General features: G+C 55.3%; 2 protein-coding genes across 2 annotated transcripts in view; one reads left to right on the forward strand and one right to left on the reverse strand.

Moving 5' to 3' along the window:
* Positions 1–2,336: 2,336 nt before the first annotated feature.
* Positions 2,337–4,500, forward strand: ZNF768 (zinc finger protein 768). The gene is made up of 2 exons (XM_037507232.1): positions 2,337–2,579; positions 2,868–4,500. The coding sequence occupies exons 1-2, from the start codon at positions 2,492–2,494 to the stop codon at positions 4,460–4,462; spliced, it is 1,683 nt and encodes a 560-aa protein (XP_037363129.1). The 5' UTR covers positions 2,337–2,491; the 3' UTR covers positions 4,463–4,500.
* Positions 4,501–7,901: 3,401 nt separating this feature from the next.
* ITGAL (integrin subunit alpha L) overlaps positions 7,902–22,296 on the reverse strand; it is a 71,240-nt gene continuing 56,845 nt past the window's right edge. The window contains exons 20-32 of the mRNA XM_054693740.1: positions 20,129–20,185; positions 19,963–20,033; positions 19,473–19,614; positions 18,044–18,154; positions 17,541–17,620; positions 17,343–17,429; positions 13,900–13,975; positions 12,339–12,452; positions 12,043–12,099; positions 11,849–11,947; positions 11,397–11,492; positions 10,678–10,788; positions 7,902–9,436 (exon numbers count right to left, since the gene is read on the reverse strand). Of these exons, the coding sequence (XP_054549715.1) occupies positions 9,269–9,436; positions 10,678–10,788; positions 11,397–11,492; positions 11,849–11,947; positions 12,043–12,099; positions 12,339–12,452; positions 13,900–13,975; positions 17,343–17,429; positions 17,541–17,620; positions 18,044–18,154; positions 19,473–19,614; positions 19,963–20,033; positions 20,129–20,185 (1,269 nt within the window). The 3' untranslated portion in view covers positions 7,902–9,268. The remainder of the gene's footprint in view (positions 9,437–10,677; positions 10,789–11,396; positions 11,493–11,848; positions 11,948–12,042; positions 12,100–12,338; positions 12,453–13,899; positions 13,976–17,342; positions 17,430–17,540; positions 17,621–18,043; positions 18,155–19,472; positions 19,615–19,962; positions 20,034–20,128; positions 20,186–22,296) is intronic.

Here is a 22,296-nt window from a genome sequence, read left to right on the forward strand (position 1 = left end):
GCTGCTCGCGACAGCCCGTTGCACAGCAGTCAGTGCTGGTGTGAGAGGGAGCTGCCTGGAAGATGGCCACTATAAGATGAAAAATGGCATTGACAGAGCTGCTTGAAGCCCTGGTCCAGCCCTCCAGCTGCACATGAAGCTTGTGGTCCCTGCTGTGAAGAGAGCAGGCAGTACATTGTGGGGGTGAATGGAGGCCCTGTCACCCCCTTTGCAGGGGATGGCTGCTCGCCTGTGTGAATTTTCTGGTGGATAAACAGGTTGGAGGCCAGAGGAAAATGTCTCCTGAACGAGGCTTGTCTCTCACTTGTAAGCAGTTTGCAGAGAACCAGGGGGTCCCCATGTCTACCTTTTCCCGACGGGCCTTATGGTGTGTTCTGTCTGTGTGCGCCCTTTAGTGCTGGGCCATGTGAGCTATTCTTAGCCGAAGTTTTAGGACAGGCAGACATTGTTTTGGAAGAGGTTTGGAACTTGCAGCTGTTTTTCTGGAGGGCAGAAAAGTACTTCTTTGTAGGAAGATATGTCTGTGACTACTTGCTCGCCTCTATTGAGATAGCCTCTCTACAGCCTTTTACCACTTGGAATTCTCCAAATTCTTGTTCTCAAGTCTTTTTCCAGGAGGATGGGAGATACCATCTTTCCTCCTAACTAGTTTTTTCCTTTCATTTGTCTGGGAATGCAGCAGGAAAACACAGTCCATGGCGCCTTCATCATGCACATGGGAGACTTAAGAATACAACTAGACTCGTCTCAACAGCAAGGGTGAAAATGGAGAATTGGCTCCCATTCAACAGTCTCTCCAGAGTCACTTTTCCCTTAATTTAAGCTGCACCCAGACCAGTGTTTCTCAGTTTCCTTCCTCTACAAGCCTCTTATCCAAGTGAGACAGGACAAGAGAGTTCTGAGCTGCCTTAAATCCTAGAAGCTTTTCTGTCTACTTCCTTCCTATACTTTATCAATCACCTGTAAGGAATTTTCATATGATCCCGCCTGCTTGTGAGGAAATCCAGGAGCCAGGGACTAAAGGCTCTGAGTTAAACTAAAGGCTTTGGGGAAGATGGAGGGGAGAGCCAAGTTAATAAAAAAGAAATCAGCCTCTTCTCTGTGGGAGGAACCCCCCCCCCATCACCATCACCAGCCTCTTCAGCAACTGAAACCCGTGGGAAGAGGGAAAGCGCTGGGAAAGGGAGTGTCGGGGAGACCGGGGGAGGAAGAGTGTCCTTAGATCCCAGGGCTTTCATTATTCAGAAAAAGAAAATATAATGAAGGGTAAGTGGGGGCGGGAAAAGTTCTGAAAGCACAGGCCCAGCTCTAGGGGAGACGCCAGGCACCACCCTCCCACTCACTCCTGCAGGCGCTTCTGGCAGACGGAGGTGAGCCGGCCCGCTCACCCTCCAGCCTATTAGAGAGACGCCTCGCGTTCCCTGGCGACCTTTAACGCCCAGCCTCGGAGTAGCGGGAGGAGGCGGGGCGGCGAGAATGCGAGCGCCTTCGGCCAATCGCCGAGCTTCCTGGGGGGGGGCGGTGCCTCGAAAACCCGAGGCGGAGCTGTTTCCTTGGCAACGGTCCTGGCCCTCCCGGAGGGGGCGGGTGGAGATTAGGAGGAGCGGAGAGGGGAGGCGGCCTGGAGGAGGGGGGTAGGCGCTCGGGTGCGGGGAGTGGAGTTCGAGGGGGTGTCCCAGCCTGCTGGAGCCTGGGTGAGCCCACGGGGGAGGGGCGGCCCGTCCAGTTCCCGAGGCCCGGCCGGAGCTGACCCGAGGCCGGGGAGGGGAGAGGAGCCAGACGCCGCCCTCGCTGGCGCCGGGAAGCGTCGCTCCTTCTCTCTGACCTTGGTCTCGCTCGTCGCCTCGCCCTTGGCCGCAGGCGCTGCCGGACGCAGGCCCCGGGAGACCCACAGACCGGCCACTGAACAGCGGCGACCGAGGACATAGGCACACAAACTTGCCCCAGCCTCTGCCGCCGTCTTCAGGGCGCCCCGTCTTCCCCCACCTCAAAGCCGGGGCCATCCCGCCCAGGGTTAATGCCAACGAGTTTCCACCTCCAGTCGCTCCTAGAGAGGCCGCGGCGCTAGCCAGCGGGGGAAACTGGCCGCGGACGGACACTTCCTGTGCGGGGGGAGGGGGTCGGACAGTCGCAGCCCAGCCCGGGGCTGGGGGGCCAGACGGCGGGGTCTCCGGCGGGAAGCGGTGTCCGGGGGCGGCAGGGCGAGTTGTGAAGCCCCTCATTTCCGAGGCCGCCACGCGTGGAGGTCGCCGAGGGCCCCAGGGCACGCCGAGACCTTGTGGGTGGGGGCGGGGCCGCGGGTAGGGGAGGGGCCCGGCGGGCCGGAGAGGCCCAGGGTCAAGACGTCCGGCCTCGGGGTCCGAGGCTGGGCAGCCGGGTTCCCTGCGCGGCGCTGAGCGGGCGGGCTGCAGGGCCCGGGTCTTAGGGCATTCAGGCCGGGTCGCAGGATCGTCCGCCATCACCGTCGCCGGCGCGCTGGGAGCCGGCGGGGATGGAACGGGAGGCGTCGCCGTGGGGCCTGGAGCCACGGGATGTGCAAAGCCCTGACGAAATGGGGAGCCCTGAAGGGTCCCCGAAAGGTGAGGGAGGAAGCGCCCCTCCGAGGAGCGTGCCTGGGATCGGGAGAGGGGCATGTGGTCGAGGGAGGGGAAGAACACCGGGGCCTGGACACCCGGGACTTGGAGGAGGCGGGGGCGGGGACCGGGTGGACTGGGTCCGCCGAGGGGAGGTGGGGATTTCAGCACCTGCCCAAGGGCCAGCGACCCTGCTTGAGGAGGAGGTCGAGGTTTGTGACTGTTAACGGTGGGACCAAATAACCTTCCGCGACCCACACAATCTGGCTTTTCTGTAATTCTCTGATCCTGCAGGCAACATGAGTGAGAATGAGGAAGAGGAAATTTCTCAGCAAGAAGGCACTGGGGACTATGAGGTTGAAGAGATACCCTTTGGGCTTGAACCCCAGAGTCCTGGGTTTGAGTCACAGAGCCCAGAGTTTGAACCACAAAGCCCCAGGTTTGAGCCCGAAAGCCCAGGTTTTGAGTCCCGAAGTCCTGGGTTTGTGCCCCCTAGCCCCGACTTTGCACCCAGAAGCCCTGAATCAGATTCTCAGAGCCCCGAGTTTGAACCTGGCAGTCATAGGTATGAGTCCCAAAGCCCTTGGTATGAACCTAAGAGCCCAGGATATGAGCCCCGCAGCCCTGGCTATGAGCCCAAGAGCCCCGGATATGAACCCCGGAGCCCTGGATGTGAATCTCAGAGCCCGGGGTATGTACCCCAGAACCCTGGATTGGAACCCCAGAATTCTGAGTTCAAAACCCAAAGCCCAGAATTTGAAGCTCAAGGTTCCAAATTCCAGGAGGGTGCAGAAATGCTGAATCCTGAGGAAAAGAATCCCTTGAACATCCCCTCGGGAGTCCACCCCTTGGACTCCTTCACCCAGGGGTTTGGGGAGCAGCCCACCGAGGGCCTGCCCCTAGGGCCACCTTTTGAGATGCCCACAGGGGCCCTGCTGTCTACACCCCAGTTTGAGATGCTGCAGAATCCCCTGGGCCTGACAGGGGCCCTTCGGGGTCCAGGCCGTCGGGGTGGCCGGGCCAGGGGTGGGCAGGGCCCTCGGCCCAACATCTGCGGCATCTGCGGGAAGAGCTTTGGGCGGGGCTCCACCCTGATCCAGCACCAGCGCATCCACACGGGTGAGAAACCCTATAAATGTGAGGTCTGTAGCAAGGCCTTCTCCCAAAGCTCTGACCTCATCAAACACCAGCGCACCCACACGGGCGAGCGGCCCTACAAGTGTCCCCGTTGTGGCAAGGCCTTCGCTGACAGCTCTTACCTGCTTCGCCACCAGCGCACTCACTCTGGTCAGAAGCCCTACAAGTGCCCACACTGTGGCAAGGCCTTCGGCGACAGCTCCTACCTCCTGAGGCACCAGCGCACCCACAGCCACGAGCGGCCCTACAGCTGCCCTGAGTGTGGCAAGTGCTACAGCCAGAACTCATCCCTGCGTAGTCACCAGAGGGTGCACACCGGGCAGAGGCCCTTCAGCTGTGGCATCTGTGGCAAGAGCTTCTCCCAGCGCTCGGCACTCATCCCCCATGCCCGCAGCCATGCCCGCGAGAAGCCCTTCAAGTGCCCTGAGTGCGGCAAGCGCTTTGGCCAGAGCTCTGTGCTGGCCATCCATGCCCGCACCCACCTGCCGGGCCGCACCTACAGCTGCCCCGACTGCGGCAAGACCTTCAATCGCTCGTCCACGCTGATTCAGCACCAGCGCTCCCACACCGGCGAGCGGCCCTACCGGTGCGCCGTGTGCGGCAAGGGCTTCTGCCGGTCTTCCACGCTGCTGCAGCATCACCGAGTCCACAGTGGGGAGCGGCCCTACAAGTGCGATGACTGTGGAAAGGCCTTCTCACAGAGCTCCGACCTCATCCGCCACCAGCGGACCCACGCGGCCGGCCGGCGCTGACCTGGGACCCTGCGAGTGTGCGTGTGTGCGTGTGTGTGTGTGTGTGGGGGGGGGTGGGGGTGGGGGCGAGGAAGGGGTGGGCACAAGAGGAGACAGGGAGCTAGAGAAGCCTTTAGAGAGACTAGTGGAAAAGCTAGAGGTGAATGGAGGAGCTGAGGATTCTAGGAGGAGGGGGCCAGGTGGAGGAAGTTAGTGCCCTGGAGACTATGGGAAATGGGTTATGAGGGGTGGAGGGATGCCAAACAGGCAGCAGGAGGCTCTGGGAGGGATCCAGAAAGAGGTCAGCAGAGTGCTGGCGGGGCCGCAGCATACCCCCTGGTGGGTGCCTGGCTTGGCGAAGTGCTTGATGGGGGTGGGGGGAGGGAGGGGTCGGGTTACTTAATTAGAGTGGGGTAGCTTAGATTGGTAGCTACTGAGACCCTCCTTGAGTCAGGAAGGGGTGAGAGGGTAGGAGGGGGGTGAGTAGGGCCCAGGAAGGGAGACCTGGGCCTCTGAGTACAAACCCCAGCCTCCCTTGTCTTCCTCGGGCTTTGGAACCCCTGAATTTGAGTTCAATAAAAACCTTTATGTGGTAAAAGAGACTCATCCTCAAAATGTGTGTATTGGCTGTGCCTTGGGCAGTGGACTACACTAGGTCCTAACTACAAAACAAGCAGGCGGTGAGGCCATAAGGCCTTGTCTGGGAAGTACTTTTATAGTCAGTGATTCACTGGAATCTTATAATCTGCAGTTCAGGAGGCATGACTTGCCCACATGTGCCCAACCAAGTTCATGTCCCAGTGCCTCACCAACGGGGCTGGCCCACCGGTGGGAGGTGTGAGGGCCCTCACCTTTGTGGAGTTCCCAAAGCCAGGAGTAATGTCCTTGGGCCAGAAAAAAACGTGATTCTCACATCCAGGCACAGATCCCAGCCTGCCTCCCCTGGCTCCCAGCACCCAGCTGTGCGGCCCCTCCCCCACCCAGCTGGAACGGAGCCACCACTTTGTGCAGATGCTGACTTGGACCAGAACCACAGTGAGTGTGTGCAGGCCAGCCCACTTGCGGGGGCACGCACTGCATCAGGATGAAGACTGGACAAGTGCTGCAGCCTTTAAGGCCCTCCCACCAGGCTGGGCCTGTCTATTATAGCTTGCCTCCCTTTTAGGACCCCTGGAACTATTGGTGGGGCCACCCCACTGCCACCCCACCTTTACACTGCTTTCCACACTTGCACCTCAGTCCTTCTAATACTTGCCCCTGCTCAGGAAAGGATGGGCAGTTGGTGCCAATAGTGAGTCTGGGGGTTCTGGGCCTGTTGTGACCTCAGCTGCAGAACAGGTCATACACACCTTGACAACTCATCTGATTGCTGGCCACATCTTGAGATGAATGCCAACCAAGGGGCCGACCATGCGCCATTTCACAGATGGCAAATGGAGCTCAGAGCTGAGTGACCTGCTCAAAGTCACTCTGTGGCTAAGGGGCCGATGAGACCTCCAGACCAGGTGGCCACATAGGCAGGTAGGGTGTCGCGGGCCTCTGGATCCTGACATCACCCCAACCCCACTCCTACCCTCCGGGCCCTATAGCTTGTCAAGAGCAAAAACTTCTCTAAGCACATTTCAGTCCAGCTCCATGAGCTACAAGCTTGGAAGGGGCCTCACAGCATACAGCTCCATGTGGTTTGGTTGTGTTCAGTGGTTCTCAAAGTTTCAATTAGGTTGGGAAGCAGAATATTACTTTTCAAGTGCAATCTCCAAGTCTTTTAAAGACCCTTGTCAAACCTTATGCACATTTTTGTACAGACACCCCTACTACGAGTAATTTCAAATATTGAAATGCTGCATGGGCCTCCCTGGTGGTGCAAGGGGTTAAGCACAGCACTGTGAAGCTATCCTCAGTCTCTGCAGCGTGAGTTTGATCCCCGGCCGGCCTGGGAGCTACCCACATGGCACAGCAGACCTCTCCTGCCTCTCCCGCTTTTCCCCTCAGCAGTGTATTTCAGTAGAGCTGCCTGTTCCGTTCCCCACTCTCTCTGGTGAATCCTCTCACCACCACCACCCCACCACCCCCGACACCTCTGGCCTGTACCCCAGTGCTTATATGCATAAAATAAATTTTTTTTTTAAAAAAGGAAAATAAAATGCTGCAACTCCCACATTTCATATAGTTCATGTACATAACTCTATGTTGAATAAAACTGTATTTGACTACCTGACATGATATTTATTACATTTGCAGACATTTACTGAAATAGCCATTTCAATTATACAATTTAATTTTCTGATTTTGGAGTTTTTTTTCAGTTTTCAAACATGTTTGTAGACACTTGAGAGCCGGCAGGCGCTGGGCACAGAGCCCGTGGTGCCTAATGAAGCAGGCTGCATGCACAGAACCTCAGTGTATAAAAGCACATCAGCTGAGGGGATGGGGACTCAGCTGCTCAGCCCCCAAGCCCCTTTTATGACAGTTTCTGAGATGGGGCAGCCAAAGCCAGAAAGGGCACGAGTCTTCCCCAAGATCACGGCGGAACACCAGCTCACGTGACTGGGTCACTCAGTGACCCCTAGGCTTGAATTCGGGTTCACCAGCTCACATGACTCGGTCTAGCGCCGCTTTTACCGCACCAGCGCGCTCCTCTGAAGGGCCCTTCTAGCCCCCTCCTCGGATGCGCTTAAGTGTTTGCAAGAGGACTCGACAGTTTCCAGCTGTTACCTCACTGACTGCTCATTGCAGCTCATTATTCCCATTTTGCAGGTGAAGAAACAAGTCCCAGAGAGGACAAGTGCTAAGAGGATGATCGCAGACATTTACCTCACCCGGCAAGGTAGCAGCAGAACCTGAATTCAAACCCAGGGCTTGCTGAGCTTTGACTGTAATTTCTGTAGTTCTGTGACATTCCTGACAGGTGAGACACTTTTTCCCCCTCTTTGAGAAAACGGGCTCTGCTTCTTTCCTCCTGAGGTCCTCCTTACGAGCCAGCCCTAGGCTTCCCTGGGGGCTGGACAGGAGGATGAGGAGGTTAGAGAGACCACAGATTTGGAAAGACTGTTCTGGATCTTGAGTGCTAGGTTCGGGAATGTTCACGGAAGGTCATTGCTCTGCGCAGAAGGGAGCCACGGAAGGTCATTGCTCTGCGCTGGACCTTAGCTGGCCGGAGTTACTCAAGAGCCCGGTCCCGGTCACCACAAGAGGGCAGCAGTGGCGACCGACACCCCCCCCCACCCCGCCCCCTCTGCCTTCCCTGGCCCACAAAGGGAGGGTGGCTATGAGAGCCCCTCCAATCACTACTTTTTAAAAAAGGAAGCGGGCAGGGAAGGTCTGGGGCACATCTTCATGAATTGTTAATGGCCCCTCACACTTTCTCACCCATTCTCTCCCTGCTTCTCTGAGGGGCATCATGGCAGCAACAACAACAACAAAAAAAAAAAGGGAGAGAGAGAGAGAGAGAGAGAGAGAGGAGACCTGACCCTTTGGGCCCCTTCAGTGAGAGCAGTGAGAAGGAAACACTCACTTGGAATGTTGCCCCAGCGCAAAGACGTAACAAACTGGACAAAATTTCACATTTATCAGGTAAATATATGCAGACACTGTTCTTAGAACTGAGAACCCAGATAACAGACGTGGCGCCCACCCTGGAGCCCCGTGCCACGGCGGGGGTGCGCTGGAGTCGCGGTGGGGCTGTGGAGCCAGGGGGCCGGCCACTGGGAAAGGCAGAGCCTTGAAGGGCCAATGCCCGGGCCCAGCGGAGCCTTTTCCCACCTCTTCCCACAGACTCTGTCACTAACTCAGCGAGAGCGCGTCAAGTCCCGCCCGTGTGTCCGACTCTGCTATCACCAGGAAGCCAAGGTGAACAAGGCAGGTTATGGTCCCTCCCCTCATGGCGTTCACTGTCTAATGCTCAAGCAGATGCGAAGTAAATCACTCCACAAGGAACAAGCCCGACCAGTGCTAAGAGAGCAAGCTGCTCGCCCCCACCCCCCTTTTATGACAGTTTCTGAGATGGGGCAGCCAAAGCCAGAAAGGGCACGAGTCTTCCCCAGGATCACGCGGAACACCAGCTCACGTGACTTGGTTACTCATTGACCCCTAGGCTTGAATTCAGGTTCACCAGCTGCTCAGCCCCGACACGAGTGCAGGCTAGTGTGAGTGTGTCTATGAGGACTCCACGGAGTGTGTGCACTGAGGTAAGGCTGAGTGAGAGTGAGCCGGAAGGACGGGGAGGAATGTTCCAGGCAGAGGGAGCTGTCTGGGAGAAGCAGTGAAACCAAAAGAGCTTAGGCAGTGGAAAGGCTGGTGCCACTGGAGCTCAGGAGGGGAGACAGGGATAGCATCTTTGTGCTATTCTGCAGGTTCTGAAAGGCACGTGAGGGCCTTTGGCCGTTAGCCAAAGAGCAAGGGGTTTGCAACAGTAATGTGAAAAACAGAGATTGGATTTGCTATTGGCAAGCAGGATGGACTCCAGGCAGGAAAGAATGCAGGGCAAGGTTCTGGGACATCCACAGGCCTCTGAGGCCTCTGTGGACATCCATGGGCAGGTGTCTGTGAGGGACAGGGATGGCCCTAGGCCCTGAGACTACAGTTTCTCCAAATTCTCTTCCAGGGGAGGAAACTAAGAGGAGCTGGTGGAAGCCAGGACCATCTGATAAGCGCAAGGCCTCACCTCTGTAGGCTTCCTGGCCTGTCCCTCAGTGGAGTCTCACAAACAAGGCAGGGAGGAATGGGCTCCATGTTCAAGACAGGGAAACTGAGGCCTAGGGAGGGGCAGTGACTTGCCCAAGGACACACGATAAGATGCAGGCAGAGTGTAGTCCTGGGTCCTCTGTGTCAGGCCTGGTCTGAGTCTTTGCCATCTTTCTCCTGGGCCTTCTCCCTGAGGAGGGACTCCACCGCCTCCTCAGATGCCGGCTGTCCAGAGTCTCCTCCAGGGATTCCATTGGGGGCATCTAAATTAGCCTCCATCTTCTCTTTCAGATCCCGTTTGAAGAAGCCAACCTGTAGGAAGACACAGGTGGAGTGAGCCAAACTCCATGAAGAGCTTCCTGCCAGCCGACCCTGCAACACATGTTAATAAATCATCTGTGCCCCAGACACGGGATGTCCGCTCCAGGGCTGGGCGAGGGTACCTGCACACCTAGCCTTGGCCATATGTTAAAAAGTTGTCAGTGTAATAGCTCGCTCCTTGGGCTTATCAAAATATCATGTGCCGATATTTTAGGTGGGTGTTTCACAATATCTAATACAAAGAGGAAAAGCCCTCCCTTCCAGAGTGCTAAGTTAGGTGCCATGTGCTCTTGGGCTCAGCAAAAGGAATTTAAAGAATATTAGGACAAGCGGGCCAAGATAACAAGAAGTAACAAGAGCCTTTTTTGGTCACATTGTTTGATGTAAATCACCATCTACATGTTCATCAACAAGGATCTGAGTCAATAAAAGGTGGGCGCCAGACTGCAGGAAACCGCCCAGGTTAAAGAGCGAGAGGCCGATCCCTTCAGACAGAAAGACAGTAGCTGAGGCACCCAGGGACACACGTCCCCAAGCAGTGGAGAAGGTTCGTCTGCTCCCATTTTCTGCCTAGACACATGCGTGAGAGCTTTTCTTTCTCTCTCACACACTTAGATTAACAACAAAATGAGAATCTGCAGGAATATAAACAAAATGGTTGCTCATGACAACCCTCGTGAGGCTGAGGGAGGGAGAAACTTTCAACCTTGATTTTCTATGGTCTCTTTTCAGGAATATTTGAGTTTTCCACGCGGAACGCACGCGCCCCAGCATGGCTCATCTGACTGCTTCTCATTCTTCAAATGCCAGCTCCAACGCCACCTCTTAGAGGGGTCTTTCTGGACGCCCCCGGCCTCAGTTGGGTTCCTCTGTCAGAGGCTCCAGAGCACGCAGACCCCCAGTGGAGGGCCCTCAGGATGCTCCTGTCCTCCCCCTCCACCCCGCCAGTAACCCAGGGTTCCACAAAGGCCGGGGCCAGGCTCGGGGCTGTGCTGGGCCCGGGCGTCCATGCAGGGCAGTGCTTCTCCTTCCTCTCCCTGGGTGCCCTGGCCTGGCTCTGCCGGCGCTTGGTTAAAGGGAAAGTCCCACTTGCTCTTTGGGCCTCAGCAGCCTTGTCCAGAGGGAGTACACTGAGTTCCCTGCTGGCTTTGATGTTCCCTGGTCTTGGAACTCTCCCTGACCCCTTTCAACTCCCCTCCCCAGCCTGGCCCGTGACCCCCAGAAGCTCCCACCTTCTGGAGCCCCATGAAAATCAGCAGCAGCAGCAACAGCCCCCCGACGCCACTCAGCACATAGATATAGAGCATTGGCTTCTTAAACACGACTTCGACTTTTGTGATGACCTGGAGGGAAAGATGGGGCAGTGCAGGGAAGCAACCTTTCCCGCCCCTAACAGCCTCAAGCCCTAGGTCATCGGATTTCCCACCTGGACCTTATCATGCAGGCCCAGACCCTCTCTGGCCAGAACCCCTCCCACTGCCACCACCGAGTGAACTGGCAGACAGGCACACCGGCTGCCTGAAGCCTTAAATGGCCTCCTCTAGCCTCAGGATAAAATGCTAGAGTCTTGGCTCTATGCAAAGCTTTCCAGAGTCTAGCTTCAGTTTACATTGTTAGCTCCACCTTCCCTTTGCTCTATACATCTGCTGGCCCCTGGCCCCACACTGCTGCTTTCTCTGCTGAGAGGCCGTCCCTCCACGCCCCACCCTTCACTGAGTATCACCCACTGGTCTTCCCTGGCACTTCTCAGAGGGTGACCAGGGGTGGGCAGCTCACTCTGGCTCCCAAGGAAGCTTCGCCAAGGCTGATGGTTTTGGCTCTGGGCCAGTTTCACTCATGCTTAGCCCAGCCTCTCTGCAGCTCTGGCCCCCCTAGGTCTGCCCTGGGAATGGATCCTCAGGTCCCATGGCTGACCTCTGCTCCCGGGTCTCCTAAGGAGGCAGAGAGTTACCTGGGCCAGGGAGGCATTGCTGCCATAGAGGTGGAAATGCTTGCGGCTGTTGAAGGAGATGGAGAGGGAGCTGCAGAGGCTGAACATGGAGGCGGCCTGTGGGAGGGGCGGGGAGACGTCATGGCCGGGAGAACAGACAAGAGCATGGACCCACTGACTTCTGCCCCCACCTGGATTTGATTCATTGGGAAGCAGCAGAGAAGAATGAGCCCTAGTGGGGTTCAGAGGCCTGCTCAGGTCTCTCCTGGAGCAGCCTAAGGTGCCACTCCCCACTGGAGTCCTATAAAGAATATACAAGAAATATCCGTGGGCCCATGACAACTGCCCTGCAAATTTCAAACAAATCATGGTTCTCTTCCTCAGGATAAAAGAGAAAAATGCAGGAAGACTATTTGGTGGGCAAGTCCCCACCGTGGGTCCCCCACTTCATGTCTGGTGCTGGCAGGTGCTACCTCGATCTCCCCCACCAGCTCCACGGTCCCCATCACTTTCACGAGGAACTCCTGCTTAAAATCAACTGTGCAGAGGCGCTGAGCCACGGGCTGACAAGGCTGTTAGAGAAGAAGATGATAAGGGGTCAGAGAGGCCTGTATCCCCTTGCAATTTGCCAGCCTCCACCCCGATTTCTGAGCACCCATGCCCATACCTTAGTCTCACCAGGCAGAGTCCCCAGGTCCTTGTGATTGCAGATGACAGGCGGCTCCTGGGAACCACGAGGCAGGGACTCAGTTAGCCCGGGGCTCAGAGGGAATGATGTCCCCTTAAGAGAACCTGACATTCCTCTCTTGGCACCCCAATTCTTCCCCACTGTCCCCAGGGGATCCAGACATCACCAAGGTCCAAGAGGATTCCTCATCCTCACTCCCTTTACACACACCTGCACCCCTGTAGGAGCTCGTCCCCACAGCCCCAGTGTCCTTTCCTGCTCTGGACAACACTCACCAATTGCACATCCCATGTGTATTTGAGGGGTCCATTGACGTGATGCTGTGATACCCCAACCAAGGCCTCCAGGGCGGGCAAGTTGTGGTCCTGGTCAGAGGGCTGAATCCCTACCTAGTGGAGAAGACCAGGGGCTCAGAGGCCTGAATGAAGCCACCCTATGTGCCACCCCAGAACCCATGTGCACCCCGGTGTGCCTCTTCTGGTCCATGGCTGGGACCCGGGACCCACACTGAGGCAGTGGGCAGTGACCACTCATCCAGCCTCTGTCCACACAGTATGGCTTACGTGCGCTTTTCTGCTTTCTCCACATGGCAGAGCCTCACGCATCCTGCCAGCTCGTGCCTGGACAGCATCTCTGACTCCTAAGGACAGGGCCGCTTCCCCTCTGTGTCCCCACAGCAGGGTGGCAGTACCTGCTGTGTGTGCCCCCATGAGATCGGGAGCTTGTGGCACTCTTATTCCAACCCCCTTGTCCCAAGGCTGACTGAGGCCAGGACGGACAAGTTGGCCGGCGCTCACATCGAGCAGAGGTGGCTGGGCAGGGCCTGTGCGTGCTGAGTTCTTTCCCACTATTCTGGTGCTAAAGGACTGGCCTGGGAACCCAGAGTGGTCCCAATGAACAGCACTAGAAGCCCCACAAGCTGTCCCTCAAAACAGTCTCTGTCGATGCAAACGGGCACCTGACCTTCCTGAAGGCCATTGCCCTCATCACAGTCTAAGGTGAGCTGGTTCCCACCTCTGCTCTGAAGGGGCTCAATGGCTTGGGGTTCCTTCACTGGTGGGCTCTTTTCCCCAGATGCCCAGCCCAGTGTGGCCTCGTGGGCCTCAGTTTCCTCCACAGTAAAATGAAAAGGTTTTTGACTGGATCAATGCTTACTCCTCGCAGAGGTCACCTCTGAGGAAGCTTTAGATGCTTCAAGCTTTAGACTTGGGGGCCCTCCCTCTCTAAGCCCCATCGCAAAGACGGCTGTTACAGCACTGCGCATGCTGCAGGAGAGATGGCAGACATTGACTTACAGGTTAGACGTGGATTTTGATATTCAAGTAAGTGCTTCCTCTTCCCCACTTTAGCTGTGCTACCTGGACCAGCTACTTGACATGTCTGTGCTCATCTGTAAGGTGGGAATGACAGTGCCTGTCTCGAGCAGCCCCTAGGCTGCTGTGAGAATTACGGGGGGCTGCATATAGTACACACCAGGCACAGAACTTGGGTGTAGTGAGTGGTCAGGGACCTTGTGTCACTTGTTGCTGCCCAGCACCTCGCAAAGCACCTCAGCTGGAATAGGTGCTCATGAAATCTGTGACTGAAAGACTAGGTTCCCTCGGGGCCCTCCTGGCTCTCGAGTTCTGCGAGTCTATATATCTCTTCTCCAGTGGCGGGACGCACTGGTGAGCACACCGACTGCGGCCTTTCCGTGGCCACTGAGGCGCTGTATGTGCCCTAAAGAAAGACCAAGAATGAGGCAGCAGGCTGGACTCGGCCTCTGCATCCGGGTGCCCCAGGATGGGGCTGAATGAACTTTGACCTTGAAGGACCTTTTCGTATTGAGAGTCATACCTGGTAGATGTGCTTGAAGTGTTGGCTCTTGGGACCGTCGCTGGTGAAGCTGATGTACTGTGTAGAGTCCTCCTGGCTGTGGAAAGAGGGAAGAGCAGAAGTCAAAGGTGAAGGCAGCAGGAGGGAGGAGGGGCGTGGGCCAGGGCAGCCTCAGGTTGCCAGTCATTGTGCCCAGGGCTGCAGGACACGATCAGTCTCATTCAATCTTATGACACCCCCTGAAACTGAGACTCTTCGAAGGGGTCTGCCTCTTGCCACAGGTTCCAAAGGGGAGGACCGGGATAGGAACCCTGGTGAGTGCACCTTTGGAGCGTGTTCTCCCCACTACACACCGCCTCCCCAGTGTCTCCCCTGTACCCTGGGCCCACTGCTCGTCTTTCAGATACGGCACCAGCTACTGGCTCCCTCTCCACACCACCCTCCTGACGACCTTCCTAAAGCACTTTCTGATCCCACCACTCGCGGACTCAGAATCCATCAGTGGCTCCCTGCTGCCCTCAGCACGGAGTCCAGGTCTAGACCTACCTGCTTCCCCACCTGCCTGCTCACTGCTCCCCTCCTCCATATACCGGCCCTCTCCCAGTTCACCAGATCTGTCCCACTGTTTTTTGCCTCCAGGCCTACATCTCTGCTCTCAGGTGAGAAGGACCTTCTGCCTTCCTGGCCCCTATCTGAATCCCCTTATCCTCTAGACCCAACCCAGTTCAGGTTCCTAGTTCTTCATGAGCACTCTGAGCCACAGCGTCCTTCCTGGCTTTGTTTTCATATCACATTCCAGATACCATCATTCTGTTTAGCATTTATGTTCAAACATACTGGAGGCCCCAGGGCATGCGCTTTCTCTGTCCTTATCTCACTGAGCCAACTTGAAAAAGGTACTCCACTTTCCCTGCTTAATCTCCTTTTCTGTAAATAAGAAAATCTAACCCCCAGCTGGGGAGCAGACCCACATGGCGCAGCAGACCTCTCCTGGCTTGCCCGCTGCTCCCCTCAACAGTGGATTTCAGTCAATCTGCCTGTTCTGCTCCCCACTCTGTCTTTGGTGGATCCTCTCATTGCCCCCCACCCCCGCAGCTCTTGTATGCATAAATAAATAAATCTTAAAAAAAAAAAAAAAAGAAAAGAAAATCTAACCAGCAATCTGCATGGGTCCTTCCTGCCACAACATCCTGAGACTCACTAGTTCTGTGGGTTCAAGACTTTTGTCTCTCGCTTCTGACCAAGAGCTCTCTGTAGGAGAGAGCCACTATGAAGCCTTTCCTCCTGTGCTGTGCAGCACTGTGGCCCCAGGCAGCAGGGACTCCAGCCTAGCTGAAAACCATGGAGAGCGAGCCTGGTGTTCTGGAGTCAGACTTCAGTTCAGACCTGACCTCAGTGTGGCCAAGCAGTGGGGGAGGGCCTTGCACAGGGAGGCAGAGTGGCATCAGCCTTCAATGTGCATTTCTTCCGTCAGAAAATGCTGACCTTGCAACAGGGTGGTCCCCAGGAAAGGGGGAGGTTCCCTGCCCCACCCAAGGGAGGTGGAGCTGAGCAGCAAGAGAAGAAGCTGCAAGAAGAGACTGAGGAAGGAAGGAAGCAAGATGGAGCCAGGAGACCTGGAGGAGGCACATGGAGCCTAGAGACACGTGAAGAAACTGCGCTTGTCTTTTGGTCGTGGACTGGGTGACACAGATGTGGGTGAGACCCGTGGGGAGGTGACCATGGCAGCTTTTATCTTGATGTTGATTTTGCTCTTTTCCTTCCGGGCTTGTCCGGTTGTTTGTGACCCTTTTTCTGTGGTCCCACTGGAAGATGCTTTAGACTTGTGGCAGGCTTTGGGGCCTTGTTCTGGGCCAATCCCATATGGATGGACTTTTACCCACGAGGGGACGGGTAACTTTGGGTGCTTCATTTAGAAACTAGACTCTTTGCCTTCCTGTATTGTTCCCTAATTGTATTAAAGTTCCTTCCCATTAAAGTCTTATATGTTTGTGCTGATGCGGCGGATGGCAGAACCCATTTAGAATAGTCAGGTTTGCGGGGTTTGGGCTGCCCCTCTCCCTGTCCTATAACAGATTTGGCGACCACCATAGATATGGTGGAATAAAAATTAAAAGGGGGGATTGCAACAGGGTGGTCCCAGGAAAGGGGGAGGTTCCCTGCCCACCCAAGGGAGGGTGGAGCTGAGCAGCAAGAGAAGAAGCTGCAAGAAGAGACTGAGGAAGGAAGGAAGCAAGATGGAGCCAGGAGACCTGGAGGAGGCACATGGAGCCTAGAGACACGTGAAGAAACTGCGCTTGTCTTTTGGTCGTGGACTGGGTGACACAGATGTGGGTGAGACCCGTGGGGAGGTGACCATGGCAGCTTTATCTTGATGTTGATTTTGCTCTTTTCCTTCCGGGCTTGTCCGTTGTTTGTGACCCTTTTCTGTGGGTCCCCACTGGAAGATGCTTTAGACTTGTGGCAGGCTTTGGGGCCTTGTTCTGGGCCAATCCCATATGGATGGACTTTTACCCACGAGGGGACGGGTAACTTTGGGTGCTTCATTTAGAAACTAGACTCTTTGCCTTTCCTGTATTGTTCCCTAATTGTATTAAAGTTCCTTCCCATTAAAGTCTTATATGTTTTGTGCTGATGCGGCGGATGGCAGAACCCATTTAGAATAGTCAGGTTTGCGGGGTTTGGGCTGCCCCTCTCCCTGTCCTATAACAGATTTGGCGACCACCATAGATATGGTGGAATAAAAATTAAAAGGGGGGATTGCAACAGGGTGGTCCCCAGGAAAGGGGGAGGTTCCCTGCCCCACCCAAGGGAGGGTGGAGCTGAGCAGCAAGAGAAGAAGCTGCAAGAAGAGACTGAGGAAGGAAGGAAGCAAGATGGAGCCAGGAGACCTGGAGGAGGCACATGGAGCCTAGAGACACGTGAAGAAACTGCGCTTGTCTTTTGGTCGTGGACTGGGTGACACAGATGTGGGTGAGACCCGTGGGGAGGTGACCATGCAGCTTTTATCTTGATGTTGATTTTGCTCTTTTCCTTCCGGGCTTGTCCGGTTGTTTGTGACCCTTTTCTGTGGGTCCCCACTGGAAGATGCTTTAGACTTGTGGCAGGCTTTGGGGCCTTGTTCTGGGCCAATCCCATATGGATGGACTTTTACCCACGAGGGGACGGGTAACTTTGGGTGCTTCATTTAGAAACTAGACTCTTTGCCTTTCCTGTATTGTTCCCTAATTGTATTAAAGTTCCTTCCCATTAAAGTCTTATATGTTTTGTACTGATGCGGCGGATGGCAAAACCCATTTAGAATAGTCAGGTTTGCGGGGTTTGGGCTGCCCCTCTCCCTGTCCTATAACAACCTGACACAGAGCTCTTGAAGGACTGTCACTCTTTTGAACATTAAAAACTGTAGGGCCCTAGGTGGGGAAGTGGAGGGGAGAAGGAGGGGGTTGAGGCTGCCCAGAACTCACTCCTCCGTGACGATGTTGAGGGGGTACATGACCCGGATGCTGGTGCTGGCTGAGTTGTCCTTCAGGAGGCCGGAGTCCTCATTTTCACTGCATGGGGGAAGGCAGTGTAAGGAGAGGGTGTTGCCAGGACCGAGAGGGGTCAGGGATGCTGGCGGAGGGAGAGGAGATATGAGGGAGGGTTGCCCAGGGCCTGCTCACCAGCTCACGTTGGCGTGCAGCTCAGCGAAGTCCCCCCAGGAGCTGTTCAGCAGTGTATAAAACATCACCTGGATATTAACCTGGTGGGGAAGAGAGGGGAATGAAGAGGAAGGGGCCTGGGCCTCCAGAGGGCCTCAGCACCCAGGCCCAATTGCAGCTCCCAGCCCAATTGCCATAGCAGTGACCACCATGAATGCTCTGGGCCTGGGGCTGGGTGTTACATCCTCACTGTCCAGGTGAAGAGACTGAGGTTCCAAGTGGCTAAGTCATGTGTGTAAGGTCGCAAAATGAGTAAGCCATCTCCAGGTGGCTGATTCTAAAGTCCAGGCCCTCAAACAGGACACAAAACTGCTTGTACACACTCCTGGGTCAAGAAGTCGGGCAAGCCCTTCTTGGCCAATCGCGGGCACCCTTCCTGGAGCCAGCAGCTACCTTCCCACCTGAGCTCAGGGCCTGGCATTGGCTCCTGCCCCTGCAACTGGTTCCTAGGGACTTGCACTCACCAAGAGGCCTGCTTTAAAGATGGGGGAGCTCACGTTGCAAGAGAGGGTCTTGGTGGGGAGCTCAGACTTGCCAAGAAGCTCCTCACAACTCACAGGTATCTGGCTGTGGGGCTGGGGGTGAGAAGAGAGAGCATGAGAGAAAAAAGAGCTAAGCGTTCCAGGGGCCCCCAAGCCTCAGCACCCACCTCCCAGCCAGGGCGCCGTCTCGGAGAAGTGGGGCCAAGGAATCAGGAGAACAGCCAGGGATTCAGTACAAAATGTTCATTGTAGCACTGTTAACAGTGGAGAACTAGACGGGATGGAGCAGTTCAGAGATAGTACCTCCAGTTAATGGGGGTACAGTCACAGGAGAGGGTATGGTGAGACTAACATGTTGCTATGCCATCCACCCTTCAGCAAGGATCCTGACAATGTGCTTGACCCCGGCTAACCAGTCACACCATCCCTTCAGCTTCATGACCATCTGTGAAGCACCGGTTTCTGCCTCACACTGGGAAGGGACTTCACTAACAGAGGCTCGGAGATCTTCAGTGGCTCCCCAGGTCTCACAGCTGTAAAAGCAGGATCCTGGGTGGACTTGGACACAGTTCAAGTTTAGTGGGGCATTACTGCTTAGATGGCCGGGGCTTCTGTTTGGGATGATGGAAAATGTTCTGCGCACAGACAGTGGTGTTGCTGCCCAACACTGCCAATGTACTTAATGGCCACTGAATTACACGCTTAAAAATAGTTAAAATACTGAACAGAGGGTCAGGAAAAAGATAAAACTTGCAAGCTGACCACACGTCTGAGGCATCCACAGGGGAGAGGGGAGAAGTGGGTTCAGACAGGGTAGGCAAGAGCACAAGGCACGGGGGGATGGGTCACAGGGGCGGTGGTGGTGGGAGAACTGCAGGGACCACACCTGAGGAGAGAAACCCAATGCTGTCCAAAAGCGAACAACCATGTAAGAAAATAAATTCAATAGTTAAAATAGTTAATTTGATACTATGTAAAATTGAATTTTTTTCCTGAACATGGGGGAAAAATAACCACCTGGAAAGCCTGTGTGTGTGTGTGCACGTGTGTGTGTAATATTATATATAAATATACACAATGTAATTTGTAGGTGTGCACATAAACAGAAAGATAAATGCCAAAATATTAAAAGTAGTAAAAAGATATTAAAAGTAGTAATATTTTAATATTAAAAACCCACTAACCCTGTGGGTTTCTATTTTTTGATTGTGGAATCTGAGGCCCAAAGAGAGTGTACTTTGTTCTTCAGGTCCCACAGTTTGCAGGTGACCATCCAGTTGAGACCCAGATGTGGCCCTAAGACCTCTGCAGGCCAACTGCTCCAGTTTCTGTCTGTCCCCGACTGCCTGAGACACCCCAGGGGAGCAGATGCCCCAGGGGCCTGTGTGCACAGGTCTGCCTTCCCGCTTACCTTGAGCAGCTCCACTTTTCGAAAGGAGAGTCCCTGGGGGAAGCTCATGCCCAGTTGGACCCAGTAAGCGTCTTCTCCCAAGTTACTCAGCGTCAGCCCCACGGAGAGGCTGGCAGAGGGGGTCAGGCGTAGGACTTTGGAGCTGTTGGGGGGAGATCAAGGAAAAGTGACGGGGACCAAGGCAAAGGAAGCAGGAGCAGAGGTGGGCACTCAGAAGGGAGGGCTCAAGCAGGCCAGAAAACTAATACTCGAAACATACTCCTCCGTACAGGCCTGAGGTCGTGAGACCTCATCTAACCCAGGCAGGAGCTGCAGGGACTTGCTCTTCTCAGAGGAGGAAACCAAGGCCCAGATGACACATTTAGCAAGCAGATGAGGTTCTTCTGACTTGAAGCACCCCTCCCCCTTGTTCTCTCCAGCACACAGGAGCTGCCTCAGGAAACACCCAGGGGAGCAGGAGGGCAGGGAGGGGGTTGGCAGGCTCACAGACCTTTCAGGGGAGGACAGCGCCAGGTTTGCCTCACATTTCTTGTCCTCTCCACAGTTCTTCTCAAATGGGATCTAAAAGGCCAAGAACAAAGAACAAGTATGTTCAGGCCCCTAAGGCCCCCAGACCCAGGAGGGGCCCAATGTTGGCCTTTTTCTGGCCCTCTTACCTCCTTGGTCTCCAAGTGTGCTGAGGGTCTCAGGATGGGCTGCATGTCCATACCCTGCTAGGTGTGGAGGGGGAGGGCAGGGGACAAGAGGTTAACAGGCAGCAGAACTCACGGAGGGGCTGAGAGCTGGGGTTCCAGCTGGGCTACTGTGGTCTGTCCCTCCCAATGTCCCACACCTTCCCAGGGCAGACCCCACCCTTCCCACTCAGCCCAAGGCCATCCTCTGGGAGCAGCTCCTAGAGGGAGGCTAAGGCCCAGGGGGTCCAGTCCCTCCCTGCCCTCCACTGGCAAGGAGGTCTTGCTGTGAAGCTTTGGGGCTCACCTGCCTATGACTAGCTCTTACAGTGCTTTTCTCCTGCAAGTCCCACCGACCCTAGAACAGCTCTCCATCTCTTATTGATAGCAGTTCAAGGCCAGCTTCTTCAACATTCCCAGAGCTTCTGCTCTAGGCCAGGCCCCATGCTGGGCACTGAGTATTCACCAGAGAACAAAACAAGACACTCTGCCTGCCCTCTCAATCTGGCAGGAGGAACCACGCAGGGTTTTCAAATCTTATGCTGGCACAGGTAGCAGGATCTTTACAGCACACAGAGGGCAACCCGACCCACACCTGGGGTCGAGGAAGCTTCCTGAGGAATGGCGCTCAACTGAAATCTAAAGGAGCCAGGTGAAGCGAATGGGGAGGGAGGAAGAGCAGCCAGTCTAACAGAGGCCCAGGGTGAGAGCCAGGAGCTGTGCAAGATGCAGGAAGATACTCCGATTGGCTGGAGTGCCAGTGTGAGTGGATGCAGGAGAGAGAAACAGGGTCCCGACTGCCTTGGGCCTTGCTAGAGAGGTCATGTTTGGAGCTGTGACTTTATCCTGAGGTTAATGGGTCACAGAAGTATTTTATGGTTTATCAGCTGTAGGTTCCATAAAGATTCCAGTCTCCTCCATGACCAGGCCACTTGCCAAACAGTCTCCAGATTCTTCTTTGAGGGACAGGCTGCGGCCCTGGTGGCCTCTGTTGACTGCCCACCACCCACCCTCAACGTTCACAGATTTCCACCACCCAGTGGACCACAGCTAGTGCCCAAATGGGCATCCAGGGCCTGCAGGGAGCTAAGTTCTCCTCCCCATTGCCCTTGAACTCCCCACCTACCAACCAATGTCTCTAATTCTGCAAGCTACAGATCTAAGTGACACTCCCTCAGGAGGCCTTTTTTGAACAACTGAGACCTCAAATCTCTTTTTTTAACCTGAGTTCATAAACCACAGTTTGGCATTTAAATAGTGCTGACGCAGAGACAGCTGCTTGTTCCAGAAGGCCCTCCTCACCTTCTGCCTTTAAAATAGAGCCTCCACTTTTGATCTTGTCACATGGCCCACATGGACCAGAGATGCGTTTCTCGGTGTGGCATGTGACCAGGTTCTGACCAATGAGGTGTAAGTGGAGCTGTGATGTGACTTCTAGAAACTGATCTTAAAGGGAAGAGGTGTGCTCTCCTTCCACCCTCGCTCCCACTTTGTGCTCCCATCACCCACACCTGCAGGCCTCGTTCTGCCTGTGCTCACACTCTGCGTCCTTCCTCAGTGCCCCCCTCCCCTTCTCCACCAGGGAACTGAAAGGGTCACCTCCGTGAGGAGGCTTTCCTCATGCCCCAAAGCTGTGGCATAATATTGTTGCTGTCTTATAACTAGGGCTGTATTTTCTTGACCTGGAGGAGCCAGTGCCCAGATGGGGCTTAGCACAGACGGGCACTCAGTCAGCTTTAAGTGGCAAGGTACGCCTGCTGGGCAGGGGCTTTGCTCTCGGGCAAGCACACCCTGTTACCTTCACATCTCCGGGAGCGGACTCATTACCTGCTGTCTAAAACCACAAGAAAGCACACACCTCGCAGTCACTGTGCTCCAGCTTTGGAAGCCCCACTCACTTTAGAGATGGGGGACAGTCCCAGAGGGAGACAGAGCCTGCGTATGCTTGGGCCCCGATAAACACCCACATCTTCAGACTCCTGGATGCAGGTTCTTCCCACCAGGCCCTACTGCCCTCTGACAAGCCAAAGCACCAGCTGAGTATCAAGGATTTCAGAAAAGGAAGCCAGGTTCTGGGGAGAATGGTGAGGAGTCTGTGGCCTAGTAGGCCTGGGATCAGTTTCCCCATAACATAACAGTGGCTAAATTTGGCT

The sequence above is a fragment of the Talpa occidentalis genome, unplaced genomic scaffold (assembly GCF_014898055.3).
Source record: "Talpa occidentalis isolate TD23 unplaced genomic scaffold, MPIMG_talOcc4v2.1 talOcc4.12, whole genome shotgun sequence".
Taxonomy (NCBI): Eukaryota; Metazoa; Chordata; class Mammalia; order Eulipotyphla; family Talpidae; genus Talpa; species Talpa occidentalis.

Bases quoted from the DNA above. Each gene is read 5' to 3' on its own strand.
- ZNF768 (XM_037507232.1), top strand. From the start codon at position 2,492: ATGGAACGGGAGGCGTCGCCGTGGGGCCTGGAGCCACGGGATGTGCAA. The intron at 2,580-2,867 runs GTGAGGGAGGAA...CTGATCCTGCAG, and splicing joins CCCTGAAGGGTCCCCGAAAG to GCAACATGAGTGAGAATGAG.